Genomic DNA, 25781 nt, shown 5'->3' with positions numbered 1-25781 from the left:
CTGTGTTGATACCAAGGGTTGCCCTGACACAGGTGCAGCACCTTGCACTTGATCTTACTGAGCCTCATGAGATTCCTATGGGCCCACTTCTTCAGCTTCTTCAGGTCCCTCTGGGTGGCATCCCATCCTACAGCTGCATCAACTGCACCACTCAGCTTGGTGTCATTCGCAAACTTACTGAGGGTGCACTTGATGCCGCTGTCTGTGTCATTGCTGAAGACACTAAACAGTACTGGTCCCAGTATAGACACTCAGGGACACCACTTGTCACCGATGTCCATCAGGACATTCAGCCATTGACCAATACCCTCTGCATGATATGTCAGCTATTTTTTATCCACTGAACAGTCCACCCATCCCATCAATCCCTCTCCAATTTAGAAGGGTGTTGTGTGGGACTGTGTCAAAGGTCTTACAGAAGTCCTGATAGATGACATCCATGGCTCCTCCCTAGTTCACTGATGTAGTCACTTCAACCTAGAAGACCACTACTTAGTGAGGCAAGATTTGCCCTTTGGTGAAGCCACGCTGGGCATCTCAAATTGCCTCCCTGTCCTCCCTGTGCCTCAGCAAAGCTTCTAAGAGGATGTCTTCCATGATCTTAGAACAGAGATGAGGCTGACAGGTCAGTAGTTCCTGGGGTGCTCCTTTCTACCCTTTTAAAAATGGGTGCAATGTTTTCTTTTTTCCAGACACCAGAGACTTCACCTGACTGATGTGACTTTTGAAATACCAAAAAGCTCTTTTAACACACATTTACATTCGCATTTACAGTGTGCTTGTGTGAACCAAGGAGCCTGCCTTGAGTCCTTACAGGGATATTTAAATATGTCATAACTGAGAGAGACAGGTAGAGAAGCCCTTTCTGGAACCTCACACAGAGACTGAGGCAACAATGGTGCCATGGCTGAAATGAGCACCATCATTCATCTGACTCAGAAAACTGAAGCAGAAACTGGTTTAAATAACTGATCAGATTTTCCATATGAATCTTCACTGCACCCTTTAAAAAAACCCACAACTGGTTAAGGATGATTACCTATGTTCAGCTGTATTTACTATATGTGTGAATTTGTCCTTGCCCAGAGCTTGCAGCCCACCCTACTGCCCATGGTTTGCCCAGTGGCTTTCCATGGGCTCGGGGATATCCAGATAAGCCAGAATGTGCCAGACATACAGAGCCTGCTTGGTAGTGCTGATGTGCTGTGCACCATCCAGGCTCCCTGCACACAAATAACTTTGTTTGTTTGTTTGTTTGTTTGTTTGTTTTTTTTAATGCTTTGGGAAACTTCCAGATAGAAGAAAACACAGAAAACCTTACCTTGCTCCTATGGTGGTTGTTTCTGGCATGTGGCTTTAGGCATGTGTGAAACTATGTAACAGCAATTGCTTATGGAAAACAGGGGAGCATTTAAATGCACAGGTTCACCTAAATATGTTTTTTGTTGATCTGAGTGTCTTTTGTTATGCAAATATTTTTTTTCATAATATTGTTTCACTTTTAAGAAAGGAAGTAAATCACTATCAACAGCACATCCTTGATACATGAGTTATACTGCATACTTTTCTTTTACAGGCTGAGCCTTCAGGATAGCATGGGTCTCATTCAGGATGTCGTGTCAGCGGACAGGTGACCATTGCCTTATTCACAGTGACATCTATTGGCAAAAGCAATGTACAAAGGGCCTCTTTTCCTATTAGAAGGCTTTTAGAGTACCTCTTTTATCTTTAGCATTTTTCTTTACCTTCTCCAAATCTCATCACTCAGTTTTTCCTAGTCAGTTCAGAATTTTAGATTACTTACTACAGCTTAGTCTGTTATCATTTTCTCTAACCCAATATCCCTGTTCTCAATCAATCATTCATCTCTTTCTGACAGGGGAAGATTTTATATCATCAGCACCATTTGCTAGTTTATTAACGAAAACATAAACCATAAAAAAGTTGAAGCTTCAACAGGACAAAGGGAAAACATAAATCAAGAAAAAATTCTCAGAAAAACACCAAGAATGACTGGGTTCACTTTTTTCCTCAAAATCACTAAAATGTTGCTAAAAAAGAAGAAATATTGAGGCCACATTTCTGTCTGTTGTTCATAAAACTGTAGAAAGGAAAAGAATGGAAGCAGTGTTGACATTTAAACAGCTGATACTTCATTCAAAATAATTACAAACCAGACACAGAGAAATAATTAAAGCAGATCTTCACAAAAACATATATTTTTTCTACCTGTTGCATGTAACCTATATGATTTTCATCTGATGAATGAAACTGTCAGTAGTATCTACAAATTATTCAAATCTACCCAAGTATGTGGGTGAAATTTGATAAAATAGAAACAGACACAGAAATCGACAGTGCAGCATATCATCTCTGTTAATCAGAAGCCGAGAATCTTTGTTTTCATATGACAATCCAGAATTCTCTTGTCAGAGACATTCCCTCTCCTCAAATTCTGCTGCACAGGAGAAGAGACACCGATCATACATGCAAATGTTTCACCACAGTAAAAACTTGTGCTTGGCATAAATGATGGACAGGTTGACAGAAACAGGAAAAAACCCCATGAATTTAGAAACTTTTGTTTCAGCATTTCAGTATTATCTCCTGTCTCACAAAAACAGCAGACACACAGAGAAGGTCCCCTGTCACTGAGTCAGCTACTTCACAAATAAGATACACAGAAATAACAGTATCTAAAAGATTAAATCACAGACCAAATCTCTGTATTTTGCATCTATAACTAGAAAGCAAGATCTGATTGGGTGGGAGAACAAAAAAATGTAATAGCTAGGTCAGAATTTAGTTGCAGTCCATCTAGTAGCAGAGTGATAAGAGAAATTGTCACCATGGGTTTTTTAGACTAATTAATAGACAGTAAAATAAAGAAGCCACATCTCTTGAGCAAGATTCCTCTGGCTTTCATACCTTCATGCTGAGATTACAACCTGAAGGTGCTCCAAGTTTCTCAATTATTTTCAGCTTTCAACATCTGAAGAATTATCTCATAATCTACCCCTTGCCTATTTAAAGCAACAAGAATCTAAATCCAGAATTTCCTTTCCATTAAGTTTATAGAAACTGTATAACATATATATTTGATTTATGTTATTTTATTCATATGCCATATTCCACCTTTTTTCCTGTGAGATTGATTGACAACTTGGGGTTTTTTATTCAAATTCATTCTTAGAATTCCTTTAGGTCACAGTTCATGTCTGGAAGCAACTGAGAGACAAATCTCTAAACCAGCAGAGAAATCATAGGTACATAGCAAATGGGTGTATGGCATCAAACAGATGCTTGGTGAGTCTCCAGCCCACTGTACACTAGAAGGGAAGAGTGCTGCTTCTCAGGTTTTTTGTTTGGCATAAAGAAAATTCCCAGCTGATGTTAAACATGTGCAACATTAAAAACATGAGAATGATGGCAAATACTATTAGCATAGCAGAGCAGACTGCTTCCCTTCTGTGCCAAAACCAGCAGAGCTGACCCCAGGGCTCTGCTGTGGTTTATTTAATTCTGAGAATACGTTTATGGGTGATCAACCTTCCAGCAGTCCAGAATTCTTGACAGCTACTATTTTCAGCAAATACACTCTATGGTTTTTTTTGGTCACTGAGCATTTTGTTCTTAATGTAAAGGCTCCAAGTGTGTCAGAGAGTTAAGAGTTGATCAAAGGGACATGTGGCTGCAGGGGGCTGGGGGAAGTGATGGCATATTTCAGCCTCAGTTGCTGTAGAGCACAATATGGAGCTCATCCTTGAGATAAGATTCTCTGGGAGCACATTGAGTAGTCTGTTTGAGGTTCAGTGTAGCTTGGGCACACAGGAAATTAGTGACTGAGGGTGCAACCAAGTGTTCAGAGCTGAGACTGTGTCCAAATTCTCACTTTACGGTTGTAGGGGATGGATAAACTGAGAAGCTGTTCCCAAAGGATTTCAGGTAACCTGAGAAGCTGTTCCCAAAGGATTTCAGGTAACTGAGCATTTCTACTCTTTTTCAGATGTCACCACTAACTTTCAGCTAGGCCAATCTAACATGAACATGGCATCTCCACAAAAGTGGAATTACTTGAATGATGACTTCCTCTAAAACTTATTAGCATAACAATAAAAATCATCAATAGTTCAAAAATGCACTATCAGAAACTTGAAGAATGGATTACATGTCTCACCACTACCAAAAATATTTTATTTGGAACATAAAGACATACCTAATACTACACTACCCAAAGACAGACTTCAAATGATGGGTGACAATTTTTTCCAAACCCAAAGCTGCAGCTGTTAATTATAAAAGTATACACTTCTCTGTAAAACTTTAGGCTCTTCAATAGAAAATACAAGACACATTAATAAAATCCATATTTTATTTTGATAAAACCCTTATAAATATAAAAGAATTAATCAACTCCACTGTTTACAATATTTAAGAAATATGTAAAACTTCTGTTTACAATATGAAGAAGTAGCCTTATTCCTTTCTCTTCTGAGACCAACAAATCCTTTGTATCCTTCCTGCAATTTGTAAACACTTTTTCCACATTCTGTAGCACTCACATAACAGGGAAACATATGAGATCCAATCCTAAGTCTAAAAAAGGGAGTGAAAACATACAACACACTCTCACTTTTCTTTTTAGTGCTGCTAAATGCCTTTTTTTTCTTCAATGGTCTGTTTGTGTTCTTTTCTTCAGAAAATATTCAAAAGGCATTGGGAGGCCTTGCAGAATATAATAGCTATATTCTGGGGAGGAGAAAACAAAGAATTCCACATATCTTAAACTAAGATAAAATACCTATATCTCTATGTCTAATTTATTGTTCTAAAACAGCATATAAAGTCAATCCCAGTTGTGATTTCCCTCATGTTTGTTCATCTAAGATCAAATGACCCATTGAGGTAAAAGGCAGAGCATATAAAACCTATTTAAAAAATAATTAAAGGAGAGCAGTTATGGAAGATGAATTTGTCAGAAGTACTACAGAGATTGGTGTCAGTTGCTGCCAGTAAAACCTCTAGCTGCCTCTTTCAGGTATCACTCACTGGATTTCACTATGTAGTTCTCACAGTTTGAGAGTAAATCTAATTCTATCCTAAGCTACATCCTATGGCATGTTCATTAATAAAAATATTTGGTGTAAAAACCCCCAATTATATTCAGATAAAAAAGGCTCCTGAGAGAAACACTGGCTCAAGTCAACTTATAAAGACAGAAGTTTCAATATATTACTATTGAGGGCTCAGCTTTTTATTAGATGTTGACTTGATTCCAGTTTCTTTGGCTGTCTCTGACTATTCCCTTTGGTCTTGGAATATAAGTGCAACCACTGAAGTTCACCTATGACAGCAGAACATCAGCCAGCACCTTGACACATCTATACCTGGGCAGTACTGTGCTCCACAGCGAGATGAGAGGTAAGCAGCATGTGGTTCACACTGCAGTGTGCAATGGTCTGGAACAACAGCTACCCCTGCCTCTTGATTTTAAGGGGCAAAAGTCTGATGCTACATGGATATATTGTAATAATCCCTTATTTTTCACCAAGTGCAACAAACTGGATTTAGGCACAAAGAGCTCCCTCTATGCCCTTCCACCTTGCAGTTTTCAGGTTTCAGGACAATTTCATCTTGTGACATTGTGAAATTCAAGAATACCTAATCTACCTGACATGATCTTGCAATATACAAAATTTTTGTATAAAAATTTTTAAAAAGCACTATTTGCTTTTTAAAAAACTATCAATCAGTACATGATAACTGCTATGAAGCAGCCAGAATAACAGGATCATATGAATATCTGTCCTACTTAAATGCTGCTAGTCATTACTACTTTTTGTAGGAAAGTAAATATGGTATTGCAGAAGTCAGCAATGAAATTACATCATCCTTGAGATTTTTTTCCTTGAGAACTGCAATGTGAGGTTTATACAGAAGCTAAATGTTATGTTAGAGACCAGAACAAAAATCCCAGAACATCCTATACTTGATCAATAATACCAAGGATCCTGTTCAGTAATTTGGTGGCAAAATCTGGGCAACTCCTTCACCATTTTTGTCCCTTATGATTAGCAGTGACCTCTGTGTATGCAATGCTGATGGCTCAGTACTTCCAAGACAATGCATTCAAACCCAGTCAGACCTGTTAACATCAATGAACCTGTGATAACTCCAGACATACATGTGTGAGAAATGACTGCATGGAAACCACTAATAAAACAACACCTATTGGTTAAAAGAACTCACAAAAAGAAATTAAACATCACAAAGTATATTAACTATTAAAATGAATTCGGCCTTTGGTTTCAGAAGAAGCCTACTCTGGATTTACTCCTTCAATTCCTTCTGACTTCTCGTCCCCTTAGAGGCTGGGGAGGTCGGAAGTTTCTCAGCAAGCAGCAGGCGACCTCATCCTCAGCAGTGCTCAGGAGGCTGCGGAATTTGGCCAGCTGTAACCAAAAGACACATAAGGTTCAGCAGAAAACGCTCATGCAAATACTCATGAAAAAGCATGTAAATAATAAAGACACTTGTCACTTTTTTCCACCTGAAAGAACAGAACTGTATTTTATTAAGTTATGGGGGAATGGCAATTTCACCATTTCTATCCTTGTAAATGAAAAGGGGGATGACTACTGAGAAAATATCCCAAAATACATGAAATTGTGCATAAGGATTACTTGTTTCCTTTATTCACACTTTGTCTTCCACAACCTGATCTAAACCAGGGGATGTTTATACCTTTTTAGCTGTATTTCATAGTTTGGAGATTCTGAAATGTTTTTTGCCAAAAGATAAGATTATGTTTCTTATCATACAAACATTCTGTGTATGTTTCCTTCTTCAAAGAGGATATTCACAATTAACCTGGAATTGCAGGTGTGGTGCTACAGAAAGCTTCTGCAACTAGCACTTACTCAAACCAAGAGAGATTCCAAATTCTTTCCTTGTGAAGCACTTATTCATAACTTCCAGGACAAGCACTTATTCATAACTCAGCATATGCCGATCTCAGCAGAAACCCCATCAGAGCTCCACATCTAAACCTTGGGAAATCTGAGGATGATTTTTGACCTAAGTATAGAATTTTGTTTAATTCCTAATCTTTCCAATAGTTACTATTTCTATATATCACTTTACTTCTCTCCTAGGTTACCAGTGGTAGGACAGTACAAAAACCATTCCATTATAATACAGCATTTAGTTGTAATGGCACATTGCATCCCATTGACATTAAGAGCAAAAAAAGGTCAATGCTACCTTGCTTCACCCCATTCTGAAGCTAATGTTTGTTATTCAGGGTCCTGCACGTTTCTAAAAACTTAAAAGCTATTTTTAATTTCTTTCAACCTGAAAAGTGCAACAAAAAGTCTGTAGTAAACTCTAAAGCCCTAAAGAAATCCAAACTTGAGGAATAAAATTAAATGGTAGAACAGTATCAGTCACGGTGCTGATTGAACAATCATAATGGTGGACATTACTGGAAACAAACACTGTAGCTGCACGCATGTTTATATTGATAAGAATATAGCAATTTCTACTTTAATATATGTAAGATATAGCTAAAGTTTATGAAAAATTACTAATAAAGGATCACTATTCTTGACACTTTCCCACACCATGCTCCCTGAGCCTGTTACACGGCTGTTTGTATACAGTGCTTCACATTTTAGAATGTATTTATTACAGATTGGCCCAAATAAGAAGCTTTTAACCTGAGAAATGGCTTATCTTTGGGAAGCTGATACCTTAACATAAGTTTCTAATCCTAGATCTAAACAGTTGCAGCAAGCCTTACAAAGCCAGATTGAGGGGAGTAAGGAAGAGATATAGACGAGAAAAATACACACATTGAGCAAATAAATTACTTCAAATCAGTTGCAAACAGAAATTTGAGGTTTCCCAACAAGCAACCCATTAAGGGAACTGTCTTAACACTTATAGCAAAGACTGAAGTCACCATTTCTGCTGAGTATGTGTTCTCTACTCAGAAATACCTTATACCTAAGAGGATCAACCCGCTGGGTGTCGCTGTTGCCAAGTTAAGATTCAGCATGAAGCTTTTACAAGACCTGCAAATAGACTCTTTTTTGTGGAATCACAGCTTTCCTAAAACCCCAATTTATTACAACAGTATTCCCTCTCCATAATTTTAGTAAATTCATCAAGTTTTATGTATTTAGAATGGAAGAAGACATTTACTACTTGTCTGCCAGACAAAAATGCCAAAGATGAGGTTTGATCTGGATATACAAATAATTAAATCAAGTGGAATTCCAGAATTTCTAAGCATAACCAGAACTCTTTTTTTAGGTTCCATATGGATTATTTTTGTTTCTTAATTGTTAGTGTATGCAGATTATTTTTAAAAATTAATAATAAATAGCTGTTACAGCAAGAAAGGCAACTAGTCAGAATAAATTTGATAGACAAATTTTGACTTTTGAAAATCTTGTAACATCTGCAGTGCCAAGGTCTGCAAAAACCCATAATATTGGGTGGCATTTACAATTTCCATTCTTACAAAATAAACACTTCTATAGCAGTGAAAAATCCAAAGATACCTGTTCAGAACAAACACTTATGGGCTCTCTCAGAACAATCCAGATGACACTCTCAAGGAGAGGTGGAACAGTGAGAGAGCCAAAGTAAGTCCAGTAGTCCAGGGACTTGGGAAGCAGACAGCGGGGATCAAAGTTTGTGAATAGTGCTTTTTTTCCCTGGAAAGAAATAAAAGGAAAATACCAGGGCAATATTATTTAAAAGCAAGAGGCCAAGGTAAATCATGCCAAAGGAGGTAGAACTTGTTCCACTATCAGGTGGGCCGGCAGCATCTTGGGTGATGACAGGGGGTCCTCATCACTGCCCTTCTGATGAGGTCTTACCTCAGAGACAGCTTTGCTGTGACTTTCCTTGATGCCAGCGGGACACCATGAGAGGTGTCATGTTAGAACAGGCTCCCCTAAGTTACAGATGACCATGAAATGGAAGTTGTGGGGAGAAGACAGAAGATGTTAGACTTTCAACATGGTCTCTGTGGGGCTGGCAGAATAATCCCACAGGTTACTGCCACTTGCTTCCCTCCCCACTCCTCCCAGGAATTACTTCTGTTTCCCTCTGTACTGGATACCAGACCACAGATGTCTGTCTGAACATCATGTTGGGAGTCTGGCTAATATCTCTTGCACAAAGAATAGGTTATTTCTCACCCTGTACCTCAGCAAAACAAGGAAGGAAGTATTTTCCTCATCTTTTTTACAGCTTTCCATAAAGTATGTTTTTCCCCTGTTACTATCCTCATAGCAACAGATTTGTCAGAGACTGGGTTCTCTGAGGAATTAGCTGCTTCCTCTTATCTTTTGCTGTGTAAAAACAATGTTTTGTCTACTTAGTTTCAACTTAAACAGAATGCACATAAACTGACTCAAATCAGGTATCAATCACTGGCGATAAGGAAACATGAAGGTGCAGGGACTAGCAGCCAGGTTTCAAAAAATAAAAAACCTGACCAACAAAAGCAACTACCAATATTAGCTAGCATTCTTTTAGAAGCACTTGTTCACCTTGATTCTGATTGTGTCCAAGCGGTCAGTAATCTTGCTCAGTTGAGGGTTGCATTCACCAATCTATTAACACCAAAGAAAAAAGAAACACTGGAGCTCCAGAGAAAAGCAATAAAAATTAATAAAAAAGCAAATGCATAATGAAACTGCTTTATATAACTGGAGTGACTGAAAGATCTGATGCATCTTCTGTACAAGCCTGTGACTAGCTGGTCCTTAGAAATAATGCTGATCATAAAGAAGATTCACTCCCTTGCTAATAGCATTCTGGCTACTCATAGTAATTACTTCAGCTACAAAAGAATTACAAACTTTTCACTACAGGGGTATAGAAACTATTTATCTTTCATGTTTTAATATGTGGGACATTAAAAGTTACAGACTAACATCAGAAATTTAAACTGCTTATAACATTGAAAACAATGTTCTTATGTGAGATTCCAAACTGAATTTGTGTGCTAAGAAATCCAGTGACACTTTCTTTGAGTCATTGTAATGCAAACTGGAAAGATGGAATTACTGAACTGCTGAAGCAGTTCTTTGCAACTGTTGCATGGAATGGCTCTCGGACTGTGCCAGCACCAGTACTAGCTGTTCTCAGGAACCTGTGTCAGCCACCACAAACTACAGAATTTACCAAAGCTCTAGCTTTTGCCATAGATTGTGAGAATTCCCCATCTGCTTCTACATACAGAATTCAGTGAAGCTGTCGCTTAGAACAGGGAGAGAAGGCAAAAAAGGTATAAAATAATTATTAGGAAATTCTCCAGTTTCTGGCTCTGCATTATTTAATTATTATTATTTTCTAGAAGAAACGACCAGCTCAGAAACAAGCCATTAAAAAACCACTTAAATCAAGCTGTCCCCCTAAATGAACATGTTAGTCAAGAACAAGTTACTGGGATCCAAATGGGGGCAGCTGAATTAAGTTCCGCATTTAATGTTGTTTGGGCTTGCAGACTAGGCAAACTGAAGAGCTTGATTGTCATGAAAAATCTATTAATCTGATATTTTTATTCTTAAAGGAAGCACAGCTTTCTATATTGGTAGCTAAACACTATGAAGGAAAGAAGTATAAAACAAGTTTCTCTTCAGCAATACTTACACAAACCATCACCATTATCTCTTTGGCCTTAAAATACAGATTTATTATGAGGGTTGAAGCATTCTCTTCTTACCTTCAGAAATACAGCCATGACTGCTAGTCCATCTGACTGAGAAGCTGCTTCAACAAAACTGGAATACTTCTCTGCATTCCAATGGACCACATGAAGCTGAAAAGCAAAATACACAGACAGCATCAACTCTCACTGAACTCAAGTAGTGGCAAATAAATATTACAACTTTACTGGGTTTGACACTCTATTTCACTCTTTTGTATGCAGAATCATTCAGTGTTCTAAATGCAGATATTTCATGAAATCAGTAAATATGTAGTTCACACAAATGGCAAAAGCATTTCCAGTGGCTAAGATTATTAAAAATTTAGTAGCAATCGGCATATCACAGTGCCTGTCAAATTGCTGTTGGGTTCCCAGATTTTGAACTGAGAAGTTAAGACAAAAAAAGCCAATGGTTATATAACTAGAGGTTTAAAATCCATTTTTAGTACAGCTGATTTTAAAAAGTGATTGGAATTCATGAGGATGTCATTAGTATTTTACTCTTTTTCTTTAATCAAGCTTTCAGCAACATTAATCATCCACATAAATAGCTAGAAAATAGGCAAATACACATTAAACTTGCACTGACCCCTTTTCCCTTGTTTAGCTTAAGGGAACATCAGCATTTCATTTTTGACACTTTTCAAATGTTATTTTCTGTGACTACCAGTAGTGATGCCCTTACAAGCAGCTTGATTATCACAGGTTTGAGCATTTGCATTTCCAACATGCATTATTCTGGAAGTGTCCCGTAATATTTGCCTAAGAAGCTTAAACACTACCCTGCCAGGAGGGAAGAGGAAAAGCTTGTGACATCTATTTCCATGCCACTTAAGTTTAAAAATTAGGTTCCCTAATTCCTGAGCACTCTTCATTACGGGACCTCCTGGTTCCCAAGAAGTTCCAGGTTGTTCCAGCCTTGAGCAATGGTCTGACTGCCAAACTGGAGAGAGCACACACAAACAGCACTTAAGTCTAACTACTACACAAGCATTAATTACTTTCACAAATCCTCAATGGATCAGTAAATCTTATTACACATAATTTTTAGTTAAAGATGCCCAGAAGCATGGCATGAGATTGCCTTCTCTAAAATTGGTGACCATCTTTTCAGATTTTGAACTTCAAGAATGAGGAAAAACAACTCATTGAATGACTTAAACTGGGATGAACCCATGAAAAAAAAGGACTTCCTATTTGGAATACAGCACCTACAGGACAAGTAAAGTAAGAACAATTTTGGAAAACTGAAACCTGCTTTAAAAGATTTCCACATGAAGTAACATAGCTGCATGGCTGAAATAGGGATCTAGGAGTATGAAGATTTTTATTCTAAATATCAATCCTTGCTTAACTTCTATAAGTTTCAATTTTCCATATCTATAAAATGGAACTCTTGCTTGGTCTTACTTGACATCAATATTTTAAGCATTTGGGCTCTAAAGTGCTGAAACATTACTTGCAGCAAGTAAGGAATCCCACTGTCATCAATAATAACACATGTACAGTTATGATGACACCCATGCTGTCTCACAGCTTTAGAAATCCTTGAAGGAAAGTTGCTATGAATATTATACACTAAACCAGGAGGATAACATAGTCTACTAAATCTTTCTCAAGTGCATTAATATCCTGGAGTTCATAGTGTCTGCACTGCTCCCTATTACAAATTCACAGAACCTATGTTGAACAACTTTTAAGCAATTACATTTTTTCATACACAAAAAGGAAACAGATACTCTCAGTCAGAAATTACCTTTATTATGGATTTGGGGGAAAAAAAAAAACACCATCAAAAACAACCCAACAAAAAGCAAAAAGGAAAATTCCCATAGCTACTAAAAGCCCACCCCCACTCCCTCATGGCTTTGCCAAAAAAAAAACCCAGAAGGTAACCCTCCAAAAACCAGAGCCCCCAGACAGAGTGTGAAACACTTCTGGGTACAGACCCATTCTCAATGGCTTCTGACTTCTCTAAGGAATATATCCTGTCTTACCACCGCGGTGTCACTGCAGCTTGTGGAGAGACCTTGATCAGCCCGTATGTTGTCACAGAGAATGAAGCCATGGATCCCTTCTGCTTCCTGGAAGGCTTAAGGGCCAAACCCTGCAGTCTTCTTTACCTGTACATGAATTCTTTCTTCAATTCAGTCAATGCCTTTTCTTCAAACCTTGCACATCTTCCTTACAAAGGTGAGCACTGAAAACATCTTCATGTCTCCTTCTGAGGTATTTTCTTTTGTGTGAACAATATTCAGAAGCCTTGGTTTTAATTCTGAGTTTCTTATCCCAAAGCCAAAGTGACATCTAGAGAGCTTCTTGTGGAGGGTTACCCAACCAACAGGTAACAGAAAGGCTTTTAGTCTGGCTAGAAATTCAGAGATATTTTCTCCTTCCATTTGGTTTCTTAGATGGGAAACATATATTTTCTCAGCTAGAAATTTGGGTTTGGTACTTAATGGTTTTAAAGCACCTCTATTAATTCTTTATATTCCATCTCACCTGGTTCCTGTGGAAAACATAAGCCTTTAAACACTGCAAATGTCACTTTTCCCCATTAGTGTTAGAAAATCGATCTTTCTTCCTGACCAGTACCTCTTATAGCATTTCCAGTAAAATCTGATCACACCACAGTGCATACATTACATTTTTTTTTCTTCTGTAGTATTATGCCTTTTATTTGGCCATTTATTTTTACACTTTTTACTTCTTTTTAACCCCAGAAAACTCTGACACTGTCTGAATTGCATGTTTTTAAAGATCTCAATCTCCTGAAAATACTCCATGGTACTTCCATTTGCAAAGAGGAATCTCATACTGAGAACTTCCTCCTGCAGATTACTCAAATACAAAGGAGACAGAGCAGGAGTGAATGCTCTATGCCAGAGCAGATGGTGCACTTCTCCCTTTGGCACACTACCTCCACTGAAGCACAGTACACCACAGACAGCAGCCATCCCACAGGCAGCAGGCATCCCACAGATATTAAACCATGGTTCTCAAAGTCATAACCACCACATTGCTAAGTGCACCACAAAATGCAACTTTCCTATGTCTTGCATAAACTTTACACTACATAGACCCAAATCCAGTAATTCTGTGGTTTGTCATTGAAGATGACTTTGAAAATATTCTCCAAGGAGGAAACAATGAAAGACAAAGTTTAAAATAACTCTTGAACATTAAGTCTTGCTCTTATAGAGCTCTTGTCTTCTGTATTCCTTTTTTAATCCTCTGCAAAGCTTTCAAAGAGGTACTCCTTTGAGAAAGGACCAAACATGCAACACCTCAGGAAGACCACTTTTCAATAAAATGAGGGGAAGATGAAAAGCAGGAAGAGAAAGAGCAACATTATTCTTGTAATGGAAAACTAGTCACAAGCTTAGAGGTACAGATGACTCCATGTAAAGCCTTACCTCTGCCGCATACTTCATCCCATCCACCGTGTGCTCAGAGCCAGCTTCATCATTGGATCCCCAGTGGAAGTGAATCTGGCGCAGCCTGTAGGTCCCGCTGAGTGGCCCCCCAGTCAGCACTGGAAACCCAAGCAGAGGAAAAGGCTTCACTGAGAGAATGAAGTCTCTATCCACATCCTCTAACCTCACACCAGACTTCAATCTTCGGACACTCCTCTGCTCCTGCTCATAAGTTGTCTCAGACGACTTTCCATTTCTTGGAAGTGCTACAGAAACCCTCACCTCTCGAGGATATGACTATGAAAACTGTATTTATGGGGAGATTAGTGGGTTATGGCCCACTAAAGGGTATGCTGTTATTGTCAAGGTTGGATATTTCTCAGAGAATGGGAAAATACTTTTATTTTTTAACACTCAAGAGTTTCCTCTCGTGATTATATTCAAAAGAATCACTAAGAAATTAAGCTCAAAATATAGGTTTTATGAATAAGGAGCAGGATCATAAAAAAATAATGTCAGCAGCATTTATTTTCACCTTTGAAATTTGGTGGAAAATAGGAGGAGCTTAAATTTTCAGGGCTCTTTCCTTCATTTGCAACTAGATCCAGTTATATCAGATTGAAGTCTTAGGAAAAGGAGCTTATATTAACATAAATAAAATTAAGCCAATGCTACATGTGCATTGCACAACTGCAATATTACTGACAATTAGCCAAGGCTGGAAAGCATGTCCTTTGAGGAGCAGCTACATACTTTGGATTTTTCTAGTTTTGAGAAAAGGAGGCTGAGGGATGTCCTCACTGCTCTCTGCTTCTGTGGAGGGAAAGCAGAGAGGGAGCTGCAGGTCTCTTGTCTCAAGTATCCAGTGACAGGACTCATGGGTAAGGCTCAAAGCTATACCAGGGAAGATTTAAACTGGATGCTAGCAAGCATTTCTTTACCACGATGATGGTCAAACACTGGAACAAGCTTCTTAGAAAGGCTGTCAAAGCCCCAGGCTTATTAGAGTTTAAGAGGCATTTGGACAATGCCCTTAATAACATCCTTTAACTTTTGGTTAGCCCTGAACTGCTCAGGCAGTTGGACAAGATGATCGTTGCAGGTCCCTTCCAACTGAAAGAGTCCTATTCTATTCCATTCCATTCTATTCCATTCCATTCTATTCTATTCTATTCTATTCTATTCTATTCTATTCTATTCTATTCTATTCTATTCTATTCTATTCTAGTTCTGTTCTGTTCTAATTCTATTCAAACTAACATGCATATGGGTGGGCTTCTCATTATTTTGCTTTTGCAAGCACTTGTAATTTTCTTGTCAGACTTAGAATCAAAATCTCTCTTCACAGAGCCTGGAATGTGAATTACACACAGACAGATTCCTTATTCACAGCAAAACAAATCACTCCACTCTTCCAGCTCTGTATGTCCTCTGAGTGTTTGAGAATCAGTCTGGAATAGTTTACTGGCTCATTACAGAAATTTTAAAGGGAAGTGAGGGGAGATTTAACCAGATGTTTTTAAAATTGAGAGCAGAAGGGAGGACAATAGCATTTTTTTCTCTCTTCTCGGTTTAGTGCAAAACCTACACTTTCTTAGGAACAAAATATACCAAATAAAGATGAAAGAAGAATTTTTAAGTTGCCTATTTGCTAACACAAGTACCTTGGACAATGAAAAAGAACTGGGACTGTTTGTTCTGGGGAAAAATATTTAACTTCCTTAAAGCTTCAACTCAAAAAACATGCATTTACATAGCCTATAAACTTAGCAAACAGAGGAGATGGGGCAGTGGTACTTTTAAATTCTTTCTTTTAAGGACTGTAAACTTTGATGCAAATGATCCTAGAAAAGTGTAAAGATCAGTGTTCTAACTGGCTGAGGAAAAACTATTATGTAGAAATGCACCAGCATGAAATACTTATGCTGAAAAATGTGGAAAATGGCCTGTTGATGTATTTGTGCCACATCACACAGTGATGGTAAAACCATTTCATTCCAACAGTAGTTAAGGAAGAGGGTACTCAGAAGTTTTTAAGGCAAATATCAGTATCTTGAATTTTGAGAAATATTGGAAGAAGATCAATAGAGCAATTTCAAAGAATGGAGTTAATGTGGTACCAAAGAGCATAAACAGACTTACACAAACAGTTACAGACTTGACAGCCCAGTTCCAGTGTTGACCAAAGTGAGGAAATAGTTCATATGGGAGTCAGTTAATAATGCATTAGAAGATGCTAATGTATTTAGTACCAATTAATTTGATTTTTTTTCATGAAACCAACACATGGCAGGAGTTCTTACTTCACAGAGGTGCCCCAGAAGCCAAATTTGGGCCCTAGAAAATTCAGTATTTTTTGAGCAATGACCTGAAAGAAAACAAAAACAATACGGATAAAGTTTGTCAGTGACAAATATTGGGGAAAATAGTGAATTACTCAATTTATGTTTGTGGACTGAAGAATCTGGTCCATGCATAGAAGACATGGAGTCTACTGAAGGAGACTGGGTATTCCATCTGTTAATTATCTGATCAACACCTGTCAGTGCTTTGCCACAATATGAACTACATCCATGGAGATAAGGCCTGGGGAAAGCAGTGAGAGGAGGATTGCATTACCATTGCTTTGGTACCAGGAGAAGCCTAGAGAAACATTGCTCAGGCCCTGTCACTTCATGAAAGGAGTTAAGAGAGTGGAAGAGGTTCTTGGCGTATTCACATCCATTAACTTTTTTTTCTTTTAAACTGTGAGGGTAATTAACAATTAGAACAACTTACCAAAGGCTGTGGTAGGTTCAGCATCGCTGGAAAATTTGAAATCAAGATTATGTATTTTTCTAAAAGATGTGCTTTAGTTCACCAGCATCTACTAGGCTCGAAGCAGAGATTAATTCTGGGAAGTTCCGCAGCATCTGACACAAGGTCAGACTGATCACTGATGGTCAGCTGGTGGCTTTCAGGCAACATCCAATGTTGACAGAAAGTTTAAAACTAAGACTGTTCAGGAAACAAAAACATGACGATGTCTCCATCTATGTCTCTCCCTCTTGCCACTACGAGCTAAAAAGTCCTCAGGACTAAGGGGTCATCAAAAAATCAGTCTCTCTCTGGCTTTGATGCTTATGAAAGCATTACATGGTCTTGAATCCTCAGCTAAGCCTCACACAGCCACAAAACAATTTTATTGCTTGAAGATTCTGCACTCCTACAGCTTGAAGAGGTGCATGCTGCCTTGCCCAAAATCCAAGAGAAGGTTTCAAAGATGAAGGCAGTAACATTACAAAGACTATAATACATCAGAGAACTTCTAAATAAGAATTATTGTTTGCTACATACTATGTAACTAAACGGAAGCTACATACTCCTGGAAAAGCCTTGGGCAATAATACTTTTCAGAGAAGAAAAGGGATTACTTGGGATCTATTTCACTTGTTCTGTATTAGCTCTTACTTGTCATAAGAAGTCTGAGTATAGGTCGTAAAAAGGGGAAAAACATATAACCAAACCTGCAGCTAAATTCAGATAAGAGATTTGAGCGATTCGGTTGGAATGAACCTGTAATGAGACACAAAGGATTCATCTGCAGTGAAAGAGAGAGAGCAGCATTTGAAAAATTGTACACAAAACTGTTCAAACAGGGGGCTGGCACTATCCAGCTGGTGGGGATGAATCAAACCACTCCTTTAAGTAGGGAATCCCAACACTTTCTGAGAAATACAACCTCGAACTTGTGTCCAAATATGTTCCCACACTGTATCATGCTGAAAGGCAGGGAAAAAGGAATCTCTCATCCAGAGAAGCAAAGCCTTACTGTTTATTAGGAGTTCACACCCAGGAGTGAGACATGTCCAGGCTGTAGGCATTCTATTTAGGAATTGGTGAAGGAAGTTACAGCGCAAGAGTAAAGGAACAAACCTGATTTGTTGACGGTGTCATCAAACTCCACACTGGTGGAGTGCCCGTTGTTAAGGATGATTTTAGCAGAAGCTGGATCATAACTGGGGTTTAGAGGACGGAGGGAGGGATCATACTTGGTTTCCTCAGTTTTGATGTCGATGGGTGACTGACGGTCTCCATTAGCAACAGGAAAAACCTCTTTCCAGTGGGCAGGCCCTGAAACGCATTGGAGGGGAAGTCTAAAATGCTGACAGCACCCTCACACTTATGAAAGAAAACTCTACTTGAATTGTCCTCATCTGCGTCTTTTAAATGCAAAAGAATGCATCAGGAAAACACAGATCAAAACATTCAGCTACTTTTGCTGCATCATATTGCAATAGCAGTTCTCCAGGCCCCTCCATGTACCTTGCATGCACTTTAAACAAGGCCACAGTATGTAGATAATTATTCCCCGGTAAGACTCAGCTATGCACAAGACACATACAACAAATGCTCACTCAAATCAGGCATCCTGTATCCAACAGGCACTATGTCCCAATTAATTTTTGACATGCCATTTTTGCCTAATATCATGTCTTCTTGTGTCTTTAAGGATTACCTCTTTTCTATGCAGAATTTTGTTTATGCCTTGTTCCTTTGCTGCAAAAGACCTGAGAACACATCTTCCACTGATCACTCTGAATGAGATGGGGAGATGTCAAAAAAGGTGATTGGTGATATCAGAAAATGCTGAGTGGTTCCTGGAGCCTGATGGCAGTACCTGGAACCTAAACACTGCTGCACCTCCGATCACCTCCTCCCAGCCTACCCAACTGTGCTGTCACAAGGAAGAGAGACTGCCACCCTCTAATTATGAAGTGTCCATGCACACAGGCACACATACACACACACACTAGTGTAGCACTGACAAAATCAAAGAATAGGAACACTCAGGACAGTGGTGACTGTGTGAGGTTTGTATTTCTACTGCCTTCAGCTGATGAGAGTAGATCTTCCAGACACAGAGCCATTGACCCAACTTAGGTAGAAATTATACGACTAAAGAAACTGTTAATCAATACCAGTCATCTCAACCTTCCTCTCTCCAAGCAGGCTAAGCCAAATGTCACCTGAAAAGCTAATAAATCAACAATAGGGATATGAGAAAATAGCAAATAACATCCTAAAGCAGTAAGAAAAGCTTCACTGATAAAATGTGTGAGTTATCTGTTGTTACCTACTTAAGCATCAGAGAGTTCCCAATAATTCATGATAACAGTATATGTGCCATTGTTTAACCATATTTGGATAAGAGGGTAAAGAAAAATATGAATAGTAAGTTGCCTGGGGAATATATTCTATAAAGACAGAAAACATTCCTTAGGATGGAAAGGAGGGGAGAGCAAGGCGAAAGAAGAAAGGAAAAAGAGAAAGGTGAAAGTCTGCAGGGCAAACGATCTTTCAGTACTAAGAAGAACACAGAACCTTTTTTCCTCTGGGCTTATAATGGGTAAAAAGCAATTGAAAGACTGGATATAAGAAATACGTAATACAAGCATCAGAACCTGGTCAAATAAAATCTGCATCACTGAAATCCTCATAACTAACTCCCTACACTGAAGATAACTGACCTCAGTGCAAAAATTGGGTTTGGGTCTTTCTGGATGGCTTAGCACTTAAATAAAAATGATGACAAAAAATGATGAAAACATATGATGTAGTAGTTAATAGCCTAACATTAAAAGCTATTAGGTATTTTTCTTTCCTTGACTTCAATAGAAGTGAAACTCACAGGTGCTAAAAGCACCCATGCACCCCAGCAGTAAATCAAGGAGGAAGCGCCCACAGCGCCAGGGGCTGCAGCTTGCACAGCACCTGGGCAGAGAATGATTCTCCTCTGAGCAGCACTGAAAAACAGAAGGGGGAAAAACTTGTAAAGAATAGCCTAAGACTTAAATCTCAGAACAAAGACGAAGGCCTTCAGTCTTGATTTTTAGAAAAGTGCTTTTCTTAATTATTCCATTAACTAAACTCAATAAAGAAATAGATTCTAAGGCAGAAGATAAAAATCCTACTGGTTTGAAACATAAAACTGTTTAAACTTAATTCCTCTCAGTTCACAAATGGTCATCAAAGCTATTCAATATTCTAACTACATACAGTTTAGAATATAATTTTAATTGTGTTTAGATCCTAATACCCTGTAGTTAGGGATGCAACACAAAATTTTATTTGTAAGAAACCCCACTCCATAACTTATACCTCACTACTGTGATTTGGAACTCCTAGAAAAAGTTTATTGCCACTTAATTTTAATAATTCTAACAATCCTTAACTGAGAAAAGCCGAAAATATATTTATGTGCTTAACTACTTGGTCTCCTATTGCTCTCAGAAATAACTATAGTTATTTGAATTAAATAATATGGATGACTTCCATTCAGAAATAATACAAAGTTGCCAAAAAGAGGGCCCAAGGCTGTGATTCTGTCACTGCCTAATTATTTAACAGTAATATAATATTCAGTTCTAAAATGACATTATTGCTGGTTTGGCACTTGTTCTTGGCTCAGATGACCAAAATACTGGTTTGCTATGGTGATAAAACATCTACCAGTAACCAAACTACTAGACATCTGACCTTTCAAAATATACAGGAAGGTATCAAGAAACTTCAGCTCATTTTATACCACTAAGTTATATCAACAAGTATTACTTTCTAGGTAATCTACCAGCAGTCTAGTACAATTATCATGCTTTTGTCCCTCTAGGAAAACTGTGACTCAATTCATTTCTACAGACCCCAGCCCAATGCAAACTTTGTGTATGACTGTTGTAAAAAAAAGCCATTGCTGTTGAAAGAGATACTCAAATGCATATCATACAATCAGATTTAAGCCAGTGGTGTCCCCAGGGTGAAATTTTTTTCTGAATTAGATGCCTCCATATCAAAATAATGTACACTTCAGTTTTCTAAATATGCACTTTCAAGGAGTATAACTCATTAATTCACCTCTTTTCATTTTTTACTGAATGAAAGTGATTAATATACCAATTTTTGAACTTCTGAAATCCTCTCCTGCTGTTGGGAAAATGTTCTCTTGCTAGAGGCAATTTTCTAGTAGCTCTTAACAATCAAAGCTATTGTGACTGAGATTTATGACTAAAAACTGATATGCTCTGAAGATTTCATGCCTTTAGTTTGGACACACCATTACCACAGGCAATGAATTGGCTGACACTTTTAGGTCAGACTATTGCTGCACATACCACTCACCAGCATTGCACACAGCCAATTCATGAAGCAGGTCTCACAGTGAAGGCAGTTAGGAATTTGGCGGGAAACAGAATCCAGCTAAAGCTAAATATTAAAAATTTCATCAACAGGACAACTTGAGACAAGCCTAGTGAACACACTACAGGATACAGTTGAATTCCAGTGAGCCTCTATATGTGCATAAATGGAGCATGTACAGGTGAAAAGGGGTTTGGGTTTTTTTTTCACAGTTTGTTATTATATGTAGAAAATTCATTATTTTAGAATGGTCTAGCCTTGACAGGATCACATCCTTGTTTTGTCGCAGACGTATTTTATGAAAAATCCTTTTGCCAGGATCTTTTCTCCTGAGAAGCTGAGAAGCTTCAGCTTCTCCATGTTTTGCTGCTTTGGAATGTGATCTGGAGAGTTGTTTACCCAGCATGCGAAATTGTTTTTACTTGATGACCAATGACAGCCACCTGTGTTGAGGCTATGAGCAGTCACAAGATTTTATCATCATTCCATTCCTTTTTCCTTGCTAGCCCTCTGATGAAATTCTTTCTTCTATTGTTTTCGTAGTTTTAATATATAATTTTATTTTAATATATATCATATAATATATATAATAAAATGATAAATCAGTCTTCTGAAACATGGAGTCAAGATTCTCGTCTCCTCCCTTGTCCTGAGACCCCTGCAAACACCACCACATCATTTATTTCTAAAGAGAATCCATTGCCAGTTTATCAATCACAGAGTGCTTAAATTTATAAACTTAGGTTTGCAAGTAATTTGATTGCATATTAGGTTACAGTAAGATGAGCTCAAACAAAAGCAATTAAAAATTCATTATGGGTAAAATTAAGCACCTTTTAAAAAGCAGATATTGAAATGACATAATTATTCTCAGAAAAAAAAAGTATAAGGAGTTATGGCTCATCTGAATTATCTTAAAGGTCATTTGCAATCTAAATGATTCTATGAATTAATATCCCTTTTATTTATAAAATGCCTCAGCATTACTGTAGTAACTAGATCAAGAGAAATTTTTGCTGTAACAGACAATACATGTAAATAATTACCATATATTTCATTAAACCAATAGTAAACTAAAGTCAATTGTTTTTCCACTGTGGTCCCTTCCAACTTTACTCATTCTTGATTTGCCTTTTAACTAAAGCAATTCCCATGTAAACAAAAAAGGACTAAAGGGGCAAGAATATTCCTATCCTGATAAGAAACTTGAGCAACAGTGAAAAGCATGCATGATACCACACAGAAGCCAGTCTTCAAGATTTCAGTATTATGCCTCTACATATAAGCAAAACTGTGAGGTAAGAAAAGTGGCAAGAAAGCAAAGGCCAAGGTTTTCGCAGAAATAAAATAATGCCTTAATGCATTTCAGAAATAAGTGCATCAAAGTAACAAAAGTAATCAAAGTAAAGAGAACTTTTGCATTAGGTGGGTGTGACAAGATATTGGTAGCAGGGAGGCTTCAGGTGTGGCTTCTGTGAGAAGCTGCTGAAGCTTTCCCCATGTCCAACAGGGCCAGTGCCAGCTGCTCCAGGATGAACCCACTGCTGGACAAGGCTGGGCCCATCAGGGACAGTGCTATCACCTCTGGGTACAGATCTAAAGAGGGGAAAAAGTTACTGCGCAACAGCAGCTGAAAGAGAGGAGTGAGAATATGGGAGAGAAACAGCTCTGCAAACACCACGAGGAAGGGGAGGACATGGTCCCAGAGCCTAAGCAGATTCCCTGCACCATAGTGAAGACCAGGGTGAGGCCACTGTGCCCTATATGGAGGTGCACAGTGAAGCAGAGATCCACCTGCAGCCCATGGAGGGTCACAACTGGAGAAGGTGGATGTGTCTTGAAGGAAGTTTTGACCTCATGGACAGCCTACACTGGAACAGGCCCCTGGCAGGACCCCATTGGAAGCCCAGGCTGGAGCAGGTTTGCCAGCAGGACTCGGGGTCCCCTGGGGAATCCACGCTGGAGCAGTTTCTGAAAAACTACAGCCTGTGGGAAGCCCTCACATCAGAGAAATTCATGGAAGGCTGTTTCCATGGGTGGGACCCTATGCTGGAGCAGGGGCAGAGTGTGAGTAGCCCTGCTGCTGAAGAGAAGGGAGAGGCAGAGACAACATGTGATGAACTGACCCCACAGCTGGTGCAGGAGAGGACATAGAGAAATCCTATGGAGTGAAGGACTGAAGTTGCGCCTGGGATAAAGGGAGGGTTGGAGGGAAGGTGTTTTATTTTCTCATTGCCTTACTCTGATTTGATAAGCAACAAATAAAACTAATTTTCCCAAGTCAAGTCTGTTTTGCTTATGAAAGTAACTGGAGAGTTACTTAACCTCTGAGCCTTTCAGTCTATTTTCTCTGCCCTGTCCAGCTGAGGAGTGATACAGTGGCTTTGGTGGGCACCTGGTGTCCAGTCAGTGTCAATCCCAGTCAGTGTCAAGGAAGAGAGACTATATTTTAATTCTTTACCTAACAGTGAGCCCATGTCCTTAAATATAGATATTCCATATATGCAGACATGTATGTTTTAATATTTGCCAGTTTGCTTTATGCACATAATGATTTATGTTGTGACTGTTGCAAGTAGCAATTGCAGAACTCAGAGTGAACACAGATGTCTTTTCAACTCTTCAGGCAGTCAACCACACTATATAACTGCACCACATTTAATTTATTTTGCTTTATTTCTGTCCGAATTGCAAAAGGTAATCTTAGTTTCAGAGAAACTATTTTCAGGGCCACAAAGGCAAACAGAATTTTCAAGAATCAGAGCAATTTCCTTCACTTGGTACTCAAGCAAACAATAATAATAAGAAAAATCAGTAACATAAATGCAGTAGAAGAGAAAAAGCTAAGAAATAAAACTGATGCTAGGGAAGAGCACTGAAGTGTTCGATATCCATGCCTCCCTCCTCTAATGTCCTGTGAAAGGTGTGGTGAAGGGCACGGACTGATGAGGAACTATCCACCCCACAGCTGCTGTGGGGCTCCAAAAAAGGAGTGAAACGCAAACTCCACTTCAAATATGTTACCATGCAGGCAGTAAATAGAGTTTTATAGGAGAGACGGGGCCCCAAGCATGGTCCAGGGCCACCCCAGTAGAAATTCTGGTGGCCTCCCCTCTCTATAAGTTGAGAATAGCAAACAAGAAGAGACAGGGTAAGGGAGGGAAAGTGGACTTCTTATCTGGGCAGTGCAGGTGAAGCTCAAAGCATAGAAACGTATGGAGAAAAAAAATTGAAAAACAAGACCCATTTACGTCTTCAGGGGAGGGGTAGGGTAGACTGCACAACAGCAGATAACACACCCAATCATTGCAACATCCCTGTGATCCACCACCACTACCTAGTTTTTCAGGAAAAGTACATTCATCCAGAAAAGATGGAACAAGAGGGCCAGGAAGGAAAGGTAGTACTTTCTACGCACAAACAGTATTCCAAAGTCTAAGTAATATGCACAAAGTCTAAGAATATGCACAAAGCATATTTTTATAGGCATTAGTATATGCAAATATATAGGTGTCTCACTTTACTGTCACAGCATTTCATTTCTTTGCGTACAGACAATATAAGATATTCCACATATTTTATCCAAGTTGAGCCTACAACTTACAGAACACTTTTATTTCTACTTGCATGACTTGTGAGACCGTCTGCACACTGGAGCAGCATTTGCATGACTGAAGATGCAAAACAGAGCCAAATCTTTAAGCCTGCAGATGAGCCCATCTTGGGACTTCAAAGACTGACAAGATGAAGGAAACCACTGAACAACTGAAGTCCAAAAGCATCTCCTCTTAGGTGCATAGCTATATATTTAAATAACCCAGTCAAGTAACTAGGATTTCCCACCGCGTAGTAGAAGCAGAACAGAGCTGGAATCAGAAAAGCACTGCTGGTACAGCAGTTCCGATCAGTGCAGCTGTCAGCCACGTACTCGATCTGTGCACGCAACGAAATCCCAAGCGGGAACGCGGCAGACCCGACCCGGAGCCAACCCCGGCCCGGCTCTGCAAGCGATGCCGCACGCACGGACACTTCTCAGCCGCCTGCCTTGCAGAATGCCAAGACAAAAGGCTTTCTCTCACGCTGCAAAACATTTCAGCTCACCCAGCTCTCCCGAGGGCGCTGGGCTGCCGAGCCCAGCGGCGGCAAGTGCTGCCCACAGAACCCCGCTGGCCGCCCCGAGGCCCCGGCCGCTGTTCCCTACCGTTGTGCTCGTCGTAGCCCCAGCGCAGCATGGCTCTGCTCTCCTGCCGGCACGGGACGGGACGGGACGGGACGGGACGGGACAGGACAGGACGGGCTGGGATGGGGCGGGAGAGGCGGCTGCGCCCGATTTGAAGGCGACGGGCGGCGACGCCCCGATCCTCGGGCGCTGATAAGGAGACCTGCGGCGCTCCGGCCTCCTGGCCCGTCGGTGCCTGTTGTCGCCCCAAGCCCTTCGTCACCCAGCCTCTCCCCAGCCTCCC

The 25781-nt window shown here is 39.3% G+C and overlaps 1 protein-coding gene across 4 annotated transcripts; it reads right to left on the bottom strand.

Moving 5' to 3' along the window:
- Nucleotides 1–4350: 4350 nt before the first annotated feature.
- On the bottom strand, nt 4351–25676 carry LOC115917236 (carbonic anhydrase 13-like). 4 transcript variants are annotated; one of them, XM_030971012.1, is made up of 8 exons: nt 18061–18196; nt 16924–17700; nt 16449–16513; nt 14146–14264; nt 10745–10840; nt 9567–9629; nt 8568–8723; nt 4351–6452 (listed from the first exon to the last, which is right to left on the bottom strand). In XM_030971012.1, coding segments are annotated over exons 3-8 (549 nt in total). In that variant the 5' UTR covers nt 16450–16513; nt 16924–17700; nt 18061–18196; the 3' UTR covers nt 4351–6338. The 4 variants fall into 4 exon arrangements, with proteins under 4 accessions (XP_030826872.1, XP_030826870.1, XP_030826873.1 ...); XM_030971010.1 differs by lacking the exons at nt 16449–16513; nt 16924–17700 and adding an exon at nt 25520–25668 and having other exon boundaries at nt 18061–18258; XM_030971013.1 differs by lacking the exon at nt 16924–17700 and having other exon boundaries at nt 18061–18176.
- Between the last annotated feature and the right edge of the window lie 105 nt (nt 25677–25781).

The sequence above is a fragment of the Camarhynchus parvulus genome, chromosome 2 (assembly GCF_901933205.1).
Source record: "Camarhynchus parvulus chromosome 2, STF_HiC, whole genome shotgun sequence".
Classification (NCBI taxonomy): domain Eukaryota; kingdom Metazoa; phylum Chordata; class Aves; order Passeriformes; family Thraupidae; genus Camarhynchus; species Camarhynchus parvulus.
This window is presented reverse-complemented; position numbering and strand designations above follow the sequence as displayed.

Bases quoted from the DNA above. Each gene is read 5' to 3' on its own strand.
- LOC115917236 (XM_030971010.1), bottom strand. From the start codon at position 25,550: ATGCTGCGCTGGGGCTACGACGAGCACAACG. The intron at 18,259-25,519 runs GTAGGGAACAGC...AATGCGTTTCAG, and splicing joins GGGCTACGACGAGCACAACG to GGCCTGCCCACTGGAAAGAG. The intron at 14,265-18,060 runs GTTTGTTCCTTT...TTGGGTTTCCAG, and splicing joins TGACACCGTCAACAAATCAG to TGCTGACTGGGGGGCCACTC.